Source organism: Lactuca sativa, chromosome 6 (genome assembly GCF_002870075.4).
Source record: "Lactuca sativa cultivar Salinas chromosome 6, Lsat_Salinas_v11, whole genome shotgun sequence".
Taxonomy (NCBI): domain Eukaryota; kingdom Viridiplantae; phylum Streptophyta; class Magnoliopsida; order Asterales; family Asteraceae; genus Lactuca; species Lactuca sativa.
The window spans coordinates 128,550,273-128,568,901 of record NC_056628.2 but is presented as its reverse complement, the minus strand read 5'-3'; the positions used below and the strand labels follow the sequence as shown (position 1 = coordinate 128,568,901).

The 18,629-nt window shown below is 36.7% G+C and overlaps 1 protein-coding gene across 1 annotated transcript; it reads left to right on the top strand.

The window, feature by feature from the left end:
• Positions 1–4,336: 4,336 nt before the first annotated feature.
• Positions 4,337–6,848, top strand: LOC111880462 (uncharacterized). The gene is made up of 3 exons (XM_023876894.1): positions 4,337–5,113; positions 6,005–6,544; positions 6,753–6,848. The coding sequence occupies exons 1-3, from the start codon at positions 4,337–4,339 to the stop codon at positions 6,846–6,848; spliced, it is 1,413 nt and encodes a 470-aa protein (XP_023732662.1).
• The last annotated feature ends 11,781 nt before the right edge of the window (positions 6,849–18,629 follow it).

Here is an 18,629-nt window from a genome sequence, read left to right as displayed (position 1 = left end):
GCTATTATTACTATTATATAAGCGTTAAACAATACTTATATACCTCATAATAATAGCTCAAGTACTTATTATAAGTTCCTAATAACGTTACTATAATTAAATAAAAGCTATATTAAAAATAGCGTAGACGTAGCTCACTTACAGCGGGTTTTATAGTAACCGGACTTTGCTTGGAGCAGCATTCCCGAGCCGAAAAGATCTTCTTCTCGGAGCCATCGAGCACTCCGGGGCTTCTGCCTCGTGCTAGGGAGGTTCCCTAGGCTTTTCGAGGGGTTTCCGGGCTAGAGAGAGGTTCTAGAGAGCGAGTAAAGAGAAGAAAGAATGGGAAAGGTGTAGAGAAAATGAGGGTGGGAGATGTTCTATTTATAGGGTGAAAAATGGCTGAACTTGGTGGCACATGTCACCATCTAGTGGCAAGACTTGGGGAGAAAGCAATGACCTAGATTGTGTCACATCACCCATTTTCGCACAACACACTTCCGACTTCTAAAATCCTTAACTTTCACATACGAGCTCTGTTTTTGACGTTCTTTATATCCACGCGTAGGTAAAAGTAATATCTACAACTTTCATTTTGACTTTGTCAGCTAATTCTTAACCGATCTTAAATTTAACAGTACGAGGAGATTATACTGTTAAATGTCCGCGTAAAATTCATAACTTCTACATACGGACTTTGTTTTCATCTGTCTTTTTACCGTTGAGTTCCTATTAATGAGATCTTTAATTCTCATTTAGTTCGTGTAGGCCAAAAACCGCTCGAATTAAAATTCGAGTTTCGGGCTGTGCACTGCTATGCCAAATCTTAGAAAATTCATAACTTCCTCATACGAAGTCAGATTTAGGCGTTCTTTTTTTGTATGTTCTCGGTTTAATGTATACTACAACTTTTATTTTGATCAATAAGGCTAAAAATTCCTTTATCAAAAATTCACTATTTACGTCTCCCGGTGTCGTGCCGGTTTTGCCGTAAAACTTCAACGAGCCATAACTTCTTCGTTATAACTCGGATTTCGGTGTTCTTTATATGTCCAGAACCCTTGAGACATATACTACAACTTGGTTAAGATTATTTATTCTAAATAATCTTTTGTATTATCTCTAAATTGACTAGCCCAGATCTACGGGCGTTACAACTATAGGTCGTCCGTTTAGCATTGTTTTATATTGGGGTGGTAATATTAAATATGAGAATGGTATCGTAAAGGTTGACCATTCAAATTTTAGTTCTTCAAATATCATTAGACATAAAATGAGGTACGAAGAATTTAAAGATTTATGTTATGCTCATGTTGGAGTTGAAAAAACATCATATAAGTTGAATATTTCACTATGCTATCAGTTTGGTGGTCAATCTAATATTACACGGGTCATAAGTAATTCAAGTCTAGATGTAATGTCTTATTTGGATAAGAGTGTTGAAAATTATTGGGGTCAAGTTTTAATTGAATTTGAAAAAATAATGCCGCCTACAAATACTAGTTTGGTAAATCTCCTTCGTAATTTTGAGCCCAATCCGTCAAATGTACCATTTCCTTTGCCTGATTGTGATACATTTGATGAAGATAATGATGAAGCCAACTTGCTATATAGTGAGATACTAGCAGTGAGTCTAATGTTGGGGGTGATTCTGATGATGATGGTGTGTGTGACACTCCAGTGATGAATTTTATGAGTGATGTTGGAGATATAGGAGAAGATGATAATGTCGATTGGAAGACCGCATTTCTATAGATGTTTGGAAGGAGTCAGAAAACAAAATAAGGTTACGAATGCGATTTGAAAGTAAGCTACAAATACAAGAATATGGGTCTTAAAAAACTTTGTTGGTCTATTGGCAGCACCACACAAAAAAGAAAGTATGTTACATATATGAAAGAAATAAAAAAAAATCGATCTTGAAGCTTGGAAGTATTTAAAGGAAATTAGAAAAAGTCAATGGTGTTTTTTATTTGATGAAAATTGTAGATAGGGTATATAAGAGGTGACAATTTATGACACGACATGACAAAAATACACGGCACGAAACGAAATTGGGATGAAACTGAAATTTGAATTCGTGTTCGTGTCATGTTCGTGTTAACTATAAAAAACACGATGTCGTGTCGTGTCGTGTTCGTGTTCAAAATTTGACACGAAATTGACACAATTTAACAGTTCTTTATCGTGTTTTTCGTGTTTGTCGTGTTTGTCGTGTTATATTTGATAAAATATTCATTAAATAAACTAGTTTTTAGTATATGTTATATTTTTCGTGTCGTGTCGTGTTTGTTGTTTTTTAATTCGTTCGTTTTTGTGTTAGTTAAAAAATCATGACATCATGTCGTGTCGTGTTCGTGTTATATAAAACCTTGCCGTGTCATGTCGTGTCAGACAAAAACACGAAACGATAACACGATTTGCCACCTTTACGTATGTTGACAATAAATATCTCTGAGAGTATGAACAATACACTTTGAGGAGCAAGACAATTACCGATTAGGGCGTAAATTGACCTTAATTCAATAGAACTGTACATCTTTTAGAAAGTACAATGATGTTGCAATGAATTTTAATACACCTCTACTATCATGTATGTGGCATCTATTTTATAAAACGAGAAACTCATGCACAAAGCCATATATTAACCGAGTTTGAGTATAATAAAGGTGTCTACAGAATTGTCACAAAGTTACAGATAAATGACAAAGGGGGAATAGCTCAGACTGTCCATTATTATCAACAAACATGTACATGTGGTAAGTGGAAAATAGAAAGATTTTCGTGCTCGCATGCCATTGCAGTTTGCAGTTATAGAGGGGATAACCCTCTTTCTATTGTAAATACTGTGTACACTACTGTGACGTATAGACAACAATATACGTCTTCTTTTGTCCCACTTCCTCATGTTGATTATTGGTCTGAGTCGGATCGGAAGATTAAAGCAGATGATTTAACGCATTCTGTTCATCGATGCAGGAAACGTTCAAATCAATTTCATAACGAGATGAACATTCGTCATCCCGGCGAATCTCGCAAATGTATTGTGCCACCAACCTAATCATAATAGAAAAAGTTGTCCAAATTCTCAACCAAGATTCAATGCGATGTGAACTTTGTAACATTTTTAATTAATCTTGTTATTTGGTGTTTAATTATTATTGTAATTTATGTTTAAGTTTATAATAATTTTGTTTTTAATTAGTCTTGTAATTCGTAACATTGTAATATATTCAATATCGATATCTATCTGAAAATATTTGTAAGATCTATTTAATGGTGTAAGTTGTTAAAAATAATACTTAAGCTATAATCATATATTATGGACTAAATTAATTTATGTACATAAAAATTAAATAATTTAATAGAGAAAGATATTAATAAAGTTAGAGATAAAAGCTAAAGGGCTAAATGTATAATATTTAAAGGTTAAATATGTAACGTTAAAAAAAAGGACGAATCAATCAATAAATAAAGAGTGAGACATCAATCAAAATCAACCTATTTTTATAACTCTTTTTCAAAAAAATCTATTTTTACAAACACTTTTCAAAATAAACCTATTTTTACAAAAAAAAATCTTCATATTTTAATATTTATTTTCAACCTCTAATAAAAAAATAAAGCATCTATGTTTATTGGTATCAAGACGATTGGTATGATGTTCATGAGTTAATGAGTTAAGGGTTAAGTCCTCTTTGGACTGTATAGTTTTAAAAGTATAGGTCATTAGGTGTGTGAATTACCCTTTTAAAACATGAATTTTGTCAAAAACAAAATGAAAATGTCTTGTTATTTATTGCGGTTTCTTTTATAGAAATCAAACTCTCATTAAAATTTAACTTAAAATTGAATTTTGAAAGATTACTAAATGAATCATAAAGCCAAAAATCCAAAGATTCTAAAATTGTTTAAATAGATTTAGAAAAGAGACAAACGTACGAATCTTTTCCATATTTAATCAAAACTTACTAAATTTACGAGCAAAAATAAATTTGAACTCTGTGAGAAACACATGACCAAACTCATTCGGATTACTGTAAAATATGTGGAAATTCACAAGTAGTTTTGATGGTGTAATAAACTCAAAGTCGTTTTCGTATAGAATTTGAAAAATGATGTGGTCAGGAATAACCACAAGTTAAAAGTAGTCCAAACTTAATTAACTATTGAGTTCAAATATGGCAACAAATTAAATACACTCTCAAGAAAAAATTTAAACCTGTTCAATTAAATTAAATGGCATTTAACAAGGTCTAGTGAAACTATTTTAAGAAATACATTGCCGTAATTCAATACCGCAAAACCTTCAATATCGGGTTTCATGTTTTCAACCATCTCATTTTGCGCATTAGCAATGGCTTCTTCTATTCCCAATCCTTCATTAACCACAATTTATACAACACTTGCCGCTTTGGCATCCATCCTCATCGTCTTCGTCATTTTCTCATTCTCAACCCAACCCAATTGCCTTCGTCCGAACTATGTTCGTGTCAGAACTCATGATTCCTTGTTGCCACCTGATACCACCAACATTTCCCACCTTGTTTTTGGCCTTGTGGGGTCTACAAACGCATGGCACCATCGAAAATCCTACATCGAGTCATGGTGGCGCCCAAACATCACCCGTGGCTACCTCTACCTTGACACTGCTCCAACAGACGATCTCTTGCCATGGTCGGAAGCCTCCCCTCCTTTTCGTATTTCCGATAATATCACAACGTTATTCGAAGAAAGTCGACACAATGGTGAGCCAGTCATGGTGCGGTTGATACATGCGGTGATCGAGATTTTTAGGGATGAAAGAGAAGATGTAAGGTGGTATATCATGGGAGATGATGACTCAATCTTTTTTGTTGACAATTTGGTTGATGTTTTGTCGAAATATGATCATACAAAGTACATATACATTGGTGGTCATTCGGAGAGCATAGCCCCGAATGAAATTCTATCATATGACATGGGATTTGGTGGAGCGGGACTCATTATGAGTTACCCGTTGGCAAAAATGGTGCAGAAAAACATAGAAGATTGTGTTCGAAGGTATCCGCAATTGAAATGTGCTGATCAAACGTTGATGAATTGTGTTAATGATTTTGGAGTTGCGCTAACTGCTCATAAAGGACTTCATCAGGTATATATCAATCATCTAACACGGTTTTAAATTGAAAAGCGGGGTATATATAAGTTTAATCTTTTCTACCTAGCCTTCGGTAAAGCTTTAGTAAAAAATTTCATCTTTTATAAATCAACGTAGTTGACGTTAGTTCAAAGTTTGGAAAATTTCAATAAATTTTAACTAAGTTTCATAATTGTTTCACTCATCACGTAATTTTTTTTAAAAGATGTAAGTATTCAACTTTTAATATGCTCCATATTGTGAAAATTTTAGAACTATATGTCCCAGACAATAACAAAAATTATAAACCAAATTATATCAATATATATTGGTACTATTTAAATATTGGGGGGATTGCCCTCATTATTTAGTTTAGAGATTAAATTAATGCCTAAAAGATTATTCCACATAATAAATTAATATGTAACAATTTGGAAAATAACGAAACATGTATAAACAATAAACCAATATTTATAGCATTATGAAAAAATTCTACCGATATTTTCTGTTAGCAGTTATTTCAAGATAATTATATATGTGATTGATTGTGGTGAAAAGAGTTTTCTAATTTTACTTTCTCAAGTTGTTTTATTTTATTTATTATTATTATTATTATTATTATTTTTTCTCTTCATCCTCTCAATTTGTTGAACTAGATAAAAAAAAATTAATAAAAAAAACGTATGATGTACAATAAAAATCGATATCATGGAGGCTTCAACCAATGTCATTTTGAAAGAATCCAAGTTCTTTTAACATAGTTATTCACTAAGCATTCCGTAAATGACCATTATTAGAAAATATTAAATACTAACGTTGAAAGTGTATTAGTTTATCTTTTACATTATATTTCGTTTAAATAGTTGTATTTTCCTTATATCGGGTGTCAATTTCAATATTTTACAGATGGATCTACATGGGGATGTATCTGGATTTTTATCTTCACACCCAAAAGTTCCCTTGCTTTCCCTCCATCATTTTGACCAACTTGACCCAATCTTTCCTTCAATGGACCGTTCTGAATCAGCAAAACACCTCATGAAAGCTGCAAACATCGACCAACCTCGTTTGGTGCAACAAACTGTATGTTACGATAGACAATTAAATTGGACCTTTTCATGCTCATGGGGATACTCAGTTCACATTTATGAGAATATCATACCTCGTAGCGTCCTAAAAGCCCCACTTCAAACATTTAAGCCATGGATCTTGGAATCTACTCCACCATTGTTCATATTCGACACAAGACCACTCTCAAATGATCCATGTGCAACTCCTCATGTGTTTTTATTTGAATCCATAAAAATAATCAATGAAACTGAAGTGATAACAAATTATGTCCGAGTTGCTTCACGTGGTTTGCCGGCTTGTGAAATAGCCGGCAACCATTCCGCAGATTTGATCAACAGAATTGAAGTTGTTTCACCGATGACAAAACCTAAGCAGGTGAGTTTGAATACGAAATTCAATTATGAAAATTTAATAAATCACCGATTACTTACTAAAAATATTCGACATGAAACTTCTCATTCTCATTCTCTTCGTATATGAAGTATGATTATGCATGTCTTTGGTAGTAATTGGGTGTCAGTTGGTAAATGTTTCATGTACTAACTGGTGATCACTTTTTACATTATTTTTTCATTTGTTCTAGGATGGCAAAGCAGAATGTTGTGACATAGTTGAGAATAAAATGGATTTGGTAAGGCTAAAGTTACGGGATTGCATGGAAGATGAGTTGATTGCTTGAGCTAGACGAACAATATTAATATGATTAGTTGTAGTTCTATCATTAAAGAAACATTATTTCTAGTTTTTGTTTTAAAGGCCAAAGGAGATTACATATTTATCATGTTCTAAATGGTAGCAGCTTAAACGTGTAAATTATCTTGGAAGGATGTCCAATCATGATTAATGCATGCCTTATCTCATATGATATACAAATATACCATCAAGATGGTTTCCACTCCTAGCAAGTTTTCATCTAGGTTATAAAGTTATGTGATGTGCGGTTTTCTGCAAGAATAATTGCTTGTCACTCATTGAATCAAAAGTCAGAACTCACGAACATTAGTTGAACTATTGATGCATAAATTGTTTGTATGTTATGTTGGGAGGAAACATATGATCAAAATAGAACCAAACCAAATACTTAGTGCCGAATATTGATTACCCTACTTGTGTAAACCGTAATAGAATGAAACTAAATAGATCATATAATAAATACAATCTAAGTGCCGAATATTGTTGGGAGGAAACATTTGATCCAGAATACAAACAAACCAAATACATTGCGAGAAACACGAATTACCCTTTTTGTGTAAACCACGGTAGAATGAAATTAAATAGACAATATAATGAAGCTAATCTTTGTGCTATGTTGAGGAAAAATTAGATCCAAAATACAAACAACCAAATCCACCATTCTCTACTAGTACTTTTAAGTTGACGTGTCGCTTAACCACACGAGTTCTATAAACAAGTTATAAAAAGAATGTGCAACTTTTATAGATAAACTTAAGATTCAATTTGATTAATAAAACATGATTTTGTTTTATATTTTTAATGTTAATACTTTTAACGTGACCAATATCACTATCAAACCCTTTTGGTAACCCCATTCTTAAAATGCTAGCATGTAAAAGATAGGCCAAACTGGATTGTACCCCAAACATAACGAAGAATACGTTTAACTGCTTGAAATATGAGTCCAAATGGGCATGAAGATATTGGCTTACTGAGTTCATCACAAATGAAAGATTAGGACGGGTTATAGACAAAGTATTGTAAAGCACCAACAATAGACCAAAAAAGTGTCGGACCTCGAAATGGTGTGCCATTTTTACTATGAAGTTGCATACCCGGAGACCATGGCGTGGAAATAGGTTTGGCTTCCAACATTTGATCTTGATCAAGAATAACATGAGCATATTTTCACTGAATCATCTGTAGTGTGAGTGACTTCCAAACCCAAAAAGTAGTTCAAACGACAAAGATCTTTAATAGAGAACTCTTTGTTTGTGCGTTGAATAAAACATTGAAGTAAGATGTTTATTATTTTCAGTGACAAGAATGTCATCAACATACACAATGACATACATAAGGGTGCACTACGGGTCAATACAAATAAGGAGGTGTCAACCTGACTGCATACAAAAAACACAACTTATTTGAATAACCCGGTGGCCTACTAACTGTAGAAGTAGGATTTTTGGCAATCAATAAGCACTTAAGTGATAACGCTCAAGGTTAATTTGATGTTGATTGAGCTCATTCTCTAGAGACTAGGCGCTCCACATGTTTATGCGATATTTCTTGGTGGGAATCTTCTATTTTGGAGCGCTAAGAAGCAACCCACGGTTTCTCGCTCCAGTTGTGAATCTGAATATCATGCTTTGGCAAATACCGCTTCTAAGCTTATATGGCTTACCCATTTTCTTTGAGACTTATGACTCCATTTTGATACATCTATGGTACTTTTTTGTGACAACAAAAGTGCAATTTTCTTGGCTCAAAACTCTGTCGCACACAAACGTGCAAAGCACTTAGACATTGATTATCACTTCGTACAAGAGCTCGTTTCTTCTCGCAATCTCGATGTTCACTTTATTCCTTCACACTTGTAGCTTGCTGACATATTTACAAAAGGATTACCTTGACCCCTTTTTACTTTCTTTCGATCTAAGCTATGGGTTTCTTCTAATCCTACTCTTAGCTTGGAGGGGGATGTTAGATAATATCTTCAGCTATACCTTAGTTGTTTATCAACTGTATTTACTTGTACCTTACTTGTACATTCCTTGTATATTGTTTGTATATTCTATTTTTTTTTGTCTTAATGAAATCATCAAAATCATTGTGGTTTATTATTCTCACATTTGCCAATAAGACATCTAATGTTATATTCAAAGAAGTATTTTAAAATTTGTGATTCATAACAAAATTTTACAATATGTCAATACTAATTTTTATTACTTTGGATTCAATTACATGCATATTCATCAAAACCTTTGTATATACGTAAAAGTATAACTTAAAATCTGATTAAAGTTTACAAGTTGTTATTACTTTTTTATTTTAATAAACTCTTGTAACACACCTAGTAAATAAATAAAACACAAGCAGATTCATTGTAATCACATTTAAAAAATCAAATATTGCATTCTTAAATGAATAACTATACAATCATACATAAAAATTCCTATAGACTTATAATTAATTAATTGACCCAACCTTCATTTTCACAACCATGTTACTGTTATGATGATTTTGCTTCATGTGTACAGTTATAAACAAAACAAAGGAAAAGCTAAAAAAATATTTTTGTGTATCATCACTCTCAATTACGAATGCTACCATGCTTTCTTTCCTCACAATCCCGTCTTCAGTGAAGTGACAATGAACAATACACTAAACCTTTGCAGAAAATGAAATCTTTTTTCGTAATAATTTATGAATCAAGCTCTATGGAAATAAACTAGGCATATGAAATAACTCACCGGATTTAAGCTTTTTGGCTTCTTGCTTAAAATATAGCCATCTGAAAATGTAGAAACCTTCCTTAAAAAACCGATTAGCAAGATTTGATCTAAGAAAAGAAGAACGAAGAACATAGGTCCTTAGTTTCGTGTGTGTATCTGCATCGATTAAAGCAACGTTGGTAGAGGAGTATACGAGGCAGAAAACGCCCAAAGGATGTTACCCCCGACCTCTTATCGCCGCCATAAAACCTAATTCTGATGTGATTCACCATTAAAAACCCAAACCGATACCTCTGAAGGTCTGAAAAACACATTGGCTACTTCATCTCTGTTTTGAATCTCTCTCATACAAGAACCCTGTATTTTGGTCTGTTTTTACTATGTGGGAGATGAAACATGGTATTACAGGGGTTGAAGACGAATAATAATGTTCTCCTTTTTGATACGTCTATAAATGTGGTGGTTAGGGGAGAGATGTTGTGATGATGGTGTTTATAGCATATGTTGGTAACTGCTGAGCCAAATTAGGGCTTACAGGTTTGAATGGGTATATATAGAGAGAAGAAGGAAACATCAGGGAGAGAGATAGAGATATTTAAGGAACCGGATAAAAATAGGTTAAAATTTGATACCCAAACTACCCTTTTAGTTTATTAAATATTTACAGTTTCATCCTTTGAGTTTTAGAAATTATATAAATGACACATTGATATTAGTCTTATATCTTAATATTTGAAAAGCTCAGATTTGTTTTCATTTGTGTTCTCAATTGAACACACACACACACACATACATACAGACACACACACAAACACAAACACACACACACACACACACACATATATATATATATATATATATATATATATATATATATATATATGTGTGTGTGTGTGTGTGTGTATGAGTGATGTCCAGCCTAGCAACATTAATGGACCGAGTGCGTCGTAAAATACAAATTAGAGATAGGTTGCTTATTAACTTGAGTAATGAAAGTCGTAGTGATTATTAAATCGAGAGCATGCATATAGAGAACGTCCAAATATGAATTCATATAAGGAAGTTTTGATTTTTCAAAGTTTCAACGCAACAATGCAGACATATAAATCAAAATTCAAGATTGTCTGCCAAAACAATCGAAATGAGAGTTCAAGATCACGTGAATAGGATTCCGTCAATATAAAGAAAATATAAGGATAGTCGAGAATGGATTTTGTATGAAATACTTATGAATTTTATATCGATTTCAACTGTTCAAGCATATTAAAAATATAGCTTTAGAAATAAAGTGAGAATTAGTCGATAGAGTCTAAACGAAAGTTGTTGTACACGATGATAGCTACGCATGAATATAAATAACTTTAAAAATGGAGCTCGTATGAGAAAGATACATTTTTTCAAAGTTTAAAAAAATTGAAACTCATATATGCGCATGTGGAGCGGGGGCACATATGTTTTAGAAGGGACGGGGGGTACGTGGACCGACAAACTGGCGACACGTGGTGAGAAACTCGGGGAACAAAGTATCACGGACACGCGGAGCACCTTTAGAGGGGTGTGCGGCGTGCCTCCTAATGACTATATAAACATATATGGATTTCCTTCATTTTCACTCCTATTTCTCTCTAGAGACATTTTCTTGTTGGAATCCGATACTTTTGGGTTTCTTGGGATATGTGTAACATCTCAAATTTTAGACCAAAATTTTCATTTTTAAAATTTCCAGAAAACAAAGTTTCACAACTAAATATCAAGTATAATCATCCCAAAACCACAAGTATCATAGTTATCAGAGTACATAAAAGATCATGTCCCATTGTAAATTCCCAATACATGTGCATAATCAGACCTTTGCTTTCTTGCGGTCTTGCGAAGTACCTACCACATATAAAGCAAAGATGTAAGCACAAAGCTTAGTGATTTCCCTAAGATACCACATATAATACCACATAAGTAAACAACTATGGATTATCTGCAACCTTTGGACTATCAGTAGTCCCGGTTAGCTAACAGCATGCTCGTAGGGTTATCAGCAACCCCCGGTTGGATACCAGTAGCCTCAGTCACATACAATATCATAATATAACATATCATAGTAGCTAAACTCAATTGGTCATCATAATTCAGTTAGCCTACCATACATGTAATAATAAGTGAGGAGAGTCACTTGAAACTGATGACACAAAAACCTAGCACCCGAGCTGCCGGATCTAGACTCCTCCTAGTTAACAAATGAAATTAACCTTAATTAAAAATTAAGGACCACAACCACTCATGAGTCCAAAGTCCACGGTTAAACCTACTAAGGGAAAAATGACCATTTTTCCTTTCCCTTTATCCCAAAACCCTAAACTTTAACTAAAGGCCAAACTCAAACAGAAAGTAAAAACCCAACGAGTACGTTGGGCGTACTACACTTAACACTGGGCGTACAAATGATCAAGCATGTGACGGGGGAACGCTAGACTACGTTGTGTGTAGTCAAGAATACACACAACATACTCTCCAGATGTCTAAATCCTCCACTAAATGTTATAATCTGTTAATACATTCAATCCAACTTCAGATTTGACTAATTTAAAGCTTCTTATTCCATAAAGTCGTGGGCTTTAAGCCTTTGCATCGCTATGAAAGGCTAAAACATCATTTCATCCATTCCAAGCTACTTTACTCATGCATGAGTCAAATGGAAAGATCAAGCAAGCATTATTATCAATCTAGATGTCATAAGATGCATGAAAGGACAACTTCAACTCTCTTGAGAGTCTCAACTTGAAAAGGTCTAAACTTATGGAATTAAGCTAAAAAATCTTAAACTAAAGAGATCTAAAAGAACACTAGCCAAGGTATAAGCTTTATGCCTGAAAATGATGCACAAAGTTGGGAAGTTTCTGGATCTCTAGGCTTATTAGCACCTTCTTCTTCTTCTTCTCTAACCTCTTTCTTCAACTACAAGAGCCAAGAACACTCAAAACTTGTAAAAACACACACACACACACACACACACAAGCCACACAAACGAGATTAGGGCTTTAGAGAGGGTTGGAGGTTGATAAGGGTGGCTAGAAATGAGACCATAACGTTCTTTATATATGGGCCGACTCGAAATTAGGGTTTTGCACCTGAGCCTAGTACACCCAGTGTACTAGGTGGTTCTCTGTGATTATGCATGGTGCACGAGTACACTGCACGTACTCAAGCGTACGCCGCACGTACCACTCTTGCCAAGTTTTCTCTTTTAGGGACTAATGTTGACACTTTAAGGAAAGATTCAAGAATGGTAAACATACCTTATTTTAGGATGTTACAATTCTCCCCCACTAAAAATCAGACTTCGCCCTCGAAGTCATCCTCCGAAAACAGCTCTGGATATTGCTCATGTGTCTCGGACTCCACTTCCCATGTCCATTATGATCCTTTATGGTGTTGCGACTGAACTTTGACCAAGTTCACGACCTTGTTCCTCAAGGCTTTCACTTTCAGATCCAAGATGGCTACAGGCTTTTCCACATAATTCAGGTGATCAACAACCTGAATGTCCTCCAAGGGAACCACAACCACCTCATCTGCTTTACACTTCCTTAGTTGGGATACATGGAAGGTATCAAGGATCTAACTCAGCTCCTCCGATAGCTGCAACCGGTAAGCCACATTGCTCACACAGGCCAGTCGTCGAAAAGGGCAAATTAATCTGGGGCCCAGCTTGCCCACTTTCTAAAGCGGATAACACCCTTCCAGGGTGACACCTTCAGGAGCACAAAAAGCCCCACCTGAAACTCTAACTCAAATCGTTACTGAGCCGCATAACTCTTTTGAGCACTTTGAGATGTCAAAATTCTATGACGTACCTGTTGTATAAGCTCAATCATCTTGAGCACAACCTCCATGCTCCCCATGACTCTCTATCCCTACTTCGCCCTAACAAATAGGAGTTAGACATCCCTAACCATAAACGAGCTCGAACTGGGGCATACTGATACTAGCATGATGGTTGTTTTTATAAGAGAACTCAACCAAAGGAAGGTAGGAGACCCAACTCCCATAAAAATCAGTAACATAGGCACGCAACATATCCTCAAGCATCTGAATCGTCTACTCGCTCTGCATGTCCGTCTGTGGATGGTATGTGGTACTAAAGTTTAGTCGGGTACCCAAATCCTCATGACATCTCTTCCAGACTATGGAAGTAAAGCGCACATCCTGGTCAGACATAATGGATGTCGGCACCCCATGCCGAGCCACCACCTCACGAACATGTATCTTGGCCAACTTCTCTGTAGAAGAGTTCTCACTAAGGGCTAAGAAGTGAGAACTCTTCGTCAAACGATCCACTATCACCCAGATAGTGTCCACAGTCCTCGCAATCTTCGATAGCTTCGTAATGAAATCCATAGTAATCTGCTCCTACTTCTATAGGGGAACCTCTAGATGCTGCAAATTGCCATGAGGGTGCTGGTGCTCGAACTTGACCTTCTGACAAGTCAAACGTCGTTCCACAAACCATATCAAATCTCTTTTCATGCATGGACACCAATAATTGTGCATCAAATAAAGATACATCTTTGTAGCCCCCGGGTGGATGGAAAATCTTGATTTGTGGGCCTCCTCCATCAAAATCTGTCGAGCCCCACCCGTATACGACACCCATACCTGCCCATGAAGAGTTAAGAGCCCTCTTTTCTCCATATCAAATGTCGAAATCTGACCGATCACTTGCTCACTCTTCAGGTTTTCCTTTTTAGTGGCCTCCGTCTGCGCTTCACTGAAGTCATCACGGTCATTCTCATGCACACATCCCAGATTAGGGTACTCTCCACCCTCCAGCTCTGTGCATCGACCACCACATTGTCCTTGCGTGGATGATACAACATCTGAAAATCGTAGTCCTTCACTACGTCCAACTACCTCCTCTGCCTCATATTCAAATTAGGTTGGAGCATAAGGTATCTTAGGCTCTTATGGTCCGTGTAGATGGTACACCGAACACCATAGAGATAGTGGTGACAAATCTTGAGGGAAAAAAACCAATGCCCCTAACTCTAAATGATGAGTGGGATACCTCACCTCATGAGGCTTCAGCTGCATCGAAGCGTAGGCTACCACATGCCCTCTTTGCATCAACACAACACTCAATCCTACAATGGATGCATCGCAATAGACTACGAACTCCTGACCTCCCTCCAGAACGACAAGTACTGGGGCTTCGCACAACCTTTGGCAAAGAGTCTCAAATGATGCTTGCTGCTCAGGCCCCTAACTAAAGGCAACATCCTTCCTGGTCAACTTGGTGAGGGGAACAACAATCTTGAAGAATTCTATGATGAACCTACGATTATAGCCTGCCAAACCAAGGAAGCTCCGAATCTGATATGGAGATCTCGGCACCTCCAACTGCATCACCGCCTCAATTTTGGCTGGGTCGACCAAAATACCATTTTGATTGACGAGATATCCCAAAAACTGAACCTCTCGTAACCAGAAATCACACTTGGAGAAATTGGCATAAAGCATCTCCATCCTCAAAACCCTAAGAATCTCTCAAAGATTCTCCTCATTTTGTTCCCTAGTCTTCGAATACACCAAAATGTCATCGATAAATATGATCACTAATTGATCCAAAAAGGGCCCGCACATTCGGTTCATGAAGTCCATGAACGATGTTGGTGCATTGGTGAGTCCAAAAGACATCACCATAAACTCGTAATGCCCGTAATGAGTTTGAAAGGCCGTATTCTGAATATCCTCCTCCTAAACCCTCATCTGATGATATCCAGATCTCAAATCTATCTGGAAAATCAAGATGCACGTAAAGCTGGTAAAAAAGAACATCTATCCTCGACAAAGGGTAACGGTTTTTCACCGTCAGCTTGTTCAGTTCCGAATAATCAATGCACATCCAGTACGAACCATCCTTCTCTCTGGTGAAAAGGACTGGGGCTCCCCAAGGAGAACTGCTCAGTCTAATAAAAACCTTTCCCCAACAGCTCCTGTAGCTGAGAGGATAATTCTTGCATCTCATGAGGTGTAAGAGGTACGGTGCCTTGGTGATCGGCGCCGCAGCCAAAATCAGATCGATCTGAACTCCACCTTGCCTCTCAGGAGGCACACCCGGTAACTCCTCTGGAAAAAAATCAGGAAAATCACATACCATGGGAACATAAGAAACAAAATTTGATCCCTTCTTCTCTACCCGAGTATCTACTACATATGCCCGAAAACCCTAACACCCACGCGACAAACTTTGTCTTGCCCTGGCGACAGAACAGAAGACTGATCTAGATCTAGTACCCTCGCCATAGATAATCAACACTCCCACACTAGGATCCTAGAATTTCACTATCTAACGCTCGCATTCAATCAGAGCCCCAAACCGGCTCAACCAATCCATACCTACGATCACACAAACATCCCCCATCGAGATAATGATGAGGTCTATCGAATACCTAACACTGAAGATATCTAGCACACAACCCTGGTAGACATCAGTAGCTGAGAGAGGAAGGTCATCAGGTATCGAGACTCTCAATGGATTGCTCAAGGTCTCTCACGGAATACTAAAACAGTGACTAAAAGATGATGAAACAAAAGATTGTCTCGCTCCCGAGTCAAATGGAACAAGTGCAGGCACATAATTCACAAGGAACATACCTATATTATCGACACTATAAGCAACAAAAGAAATAAATCAATAGAAATATATATATATATATATATATATATATATATATATATATATATATATATATATATATATATATATATATATATAAAACATACCAGGAATGACATCTGGAGATGCACGGGTGTAACAACCCAAATTTTCAAATAAAATTTTCATTTTTAATTAACAAAAACATTCCCACAAATTATGAAATCTCAATGAAAACTGTTTTCAAAATCCATAACATCAACGTTTTATTTTAAATATCAGAGTGTCCCATCAAATCAAATGCCGTAGAGTGCATGCCGCGCCATCAAGCCTTGCCCTTGCCCTTAGGGTCAGAAGTACCTGAAACAAATCAACAAACTGTAAGCTAATGCTTAGTGAGTTCCCAGAGTATACCTCACACAGTCCACACAATCACATATACCATATTAGCTATAAAAGCTACATAAACCAAAGAAGCCATGCATACAACATATAAGGATGCCATGGAAACCCTCCAAGGTATTACTCCTAGTGCCACTGGAACCCCCACATGGTCTTAACTACTTGCCATGGGAACCCCCACATGGTCTTCCTGCCATGGGAACCTCAACACGGTCTTTACTACCAAGAAATAACATGCAAGTTGCACATGCAAATATACAAGGATGCCATGGAAACTCTCTAAGGCCTTACACATAAGTGCCTCGGGAACTCCCCGAGGTCTTTCATGCAAGTATCAAAAAATAACTAGAATACCACATATCCCATAATCAACTAGCATATCACATAACAATTAATGGGCCAGCCTTGGTGCCTTAGACCCATTGGTATGGTGATGAGACTCACCTTCTCAAAATGCTGAACTGATAAGATAAGATCAGATAAGTTCCAACACGCAGCTCCAACTCAAGTGCCTATAACCATCATGTGACTAACTTGTCAAAATCCCAAAATACCATAAATACCCTTAAGGTCAAACTTGGTCAACGTCCTAGTCAGCAGTCAAGGTCAACAGTCCATGTTGACCCCAACTCTTCGAGTGCATCTAGCAACTCATCGAGTTCCTTCAGAGTCCAAAAAACCGGGACAAAACCTATCCAACTCGCTGAGTTGTCTCATCAACTCCTCGAGTTCACTCAATATCTAGTAGACGAGGAAACCCATTCCAACTCGTCGAGTTAACAGGACAACTCGTCGAGTTTTCCCCGTGTTTGCTTAATCAGATGATATGTTGATTGCAAGGACTCTAGGGCTTATATCTGAAACCTAAAGGTGTCTAGAAGGATAAAGTTTCCAACTTTATCATCTAGAACCTCTCCGAATTCTCTAAAGCCCTCAAAAAAGGTTGGAAAGCTCAAAAGCTTAGCCATGTGGTTCAAAACTCTAGGGATCTGGAATCCCTCTTTTCCATAAGAGGTTCTAATCCTCAAAATGTTCCAATGATGGAGACTTTATAGACAAGCTTGTCCAATGCATGTCTTTAAGTCAAAATGGCCAAAGAGGGGAAAATATACCCTAACTCCATGCACGACATCCATGCTTGACCAAAAGCTAGATCTAGCACCTTGGGACCATTTTACCTGGGAGATGCATAAATTTGCAAACTTTATGAACCCCATGCATGCAATTAACAACAGTGATAGGAAATGAAGAGTAAACTCAAGATCTAGTCATACTCTAAGATAAAAATCGAATTTTGAGTGCTTACAATAGTCCACAAGATGGTCAAGCGCAAGAGTGAGGGCTTTGTTTGCTGGATCTTCTCATTCTTCTCACTATCTTCTTCTTCTTAAGCTCCAAAAGTCACTCTAGCTCATAATATGAGAGAAAATGGAGATTAGGGTTTAGCCCTGACGTTCTTAGAGTTTGGAGGCTGATGGAAGGTCAGCCTCAAGGTTTTTAAGGAGATTATATAGGATGCAATCCCTAAAATTTAGGGTTTTCCTTTACAGTGCCTACTTATCGAGTTGGGTCTTCCAACTCGTCGAGTAGATCCTAAATGCCGCGTCCCATAACTGATCTCCACTCGACGAGTAGGAGCTCCCCAACTCGTGGAGTTCCAATCTAAAACTATAAAATTCTGAAAAGAAATTGATACCTAAATCGAGTGTTACAAATCTCCCCCACTTGAACTAGACTTCGTCCTCGAAGTCTGCTGATGCGAACAAATCCGGGTAGTGCCCTCCCATCTCATCCTCCAGCTCCCATGTCCATTAAGAGCCCCTTCATTGTTGCCATTGCACCTTCACTAGGTTCACCTCTTTATTACGAAGGACCTTGAATATCCTATCCAAAAATCACAATAGGCCTCTCAATGTAGTTCAAGATCTCGTCCACCTGAATGTCGTCTAAGGAAATAATCACGGCCTCATCCGTGACACATTACCGAAGCTGAGACACA

Bases quoted from the DNA above. Each gene is read 5' to 3' on its own strand.
- LOC111880462 (XM_023876894.1), top strand. From the start codon at position 4,337: ATGGCTTCTTCTATTCCCAATCCTTCATTAACCACAATTTATACAACA. The intron at 5,114-6,004 runs GTATATATCAAT...AATATTTTACAG, and splicing joins CTCATAAAGGACTTCATCAG to ATGGATCTACATGGGGATGT. The intron at 6,545-6,752 runs GTGAGTTTGAAT...CATTTGTTCTAG, and splicing joins CGATGACAAAACCTAAGCAG to GATGGCAAAGCAGAATGTTG.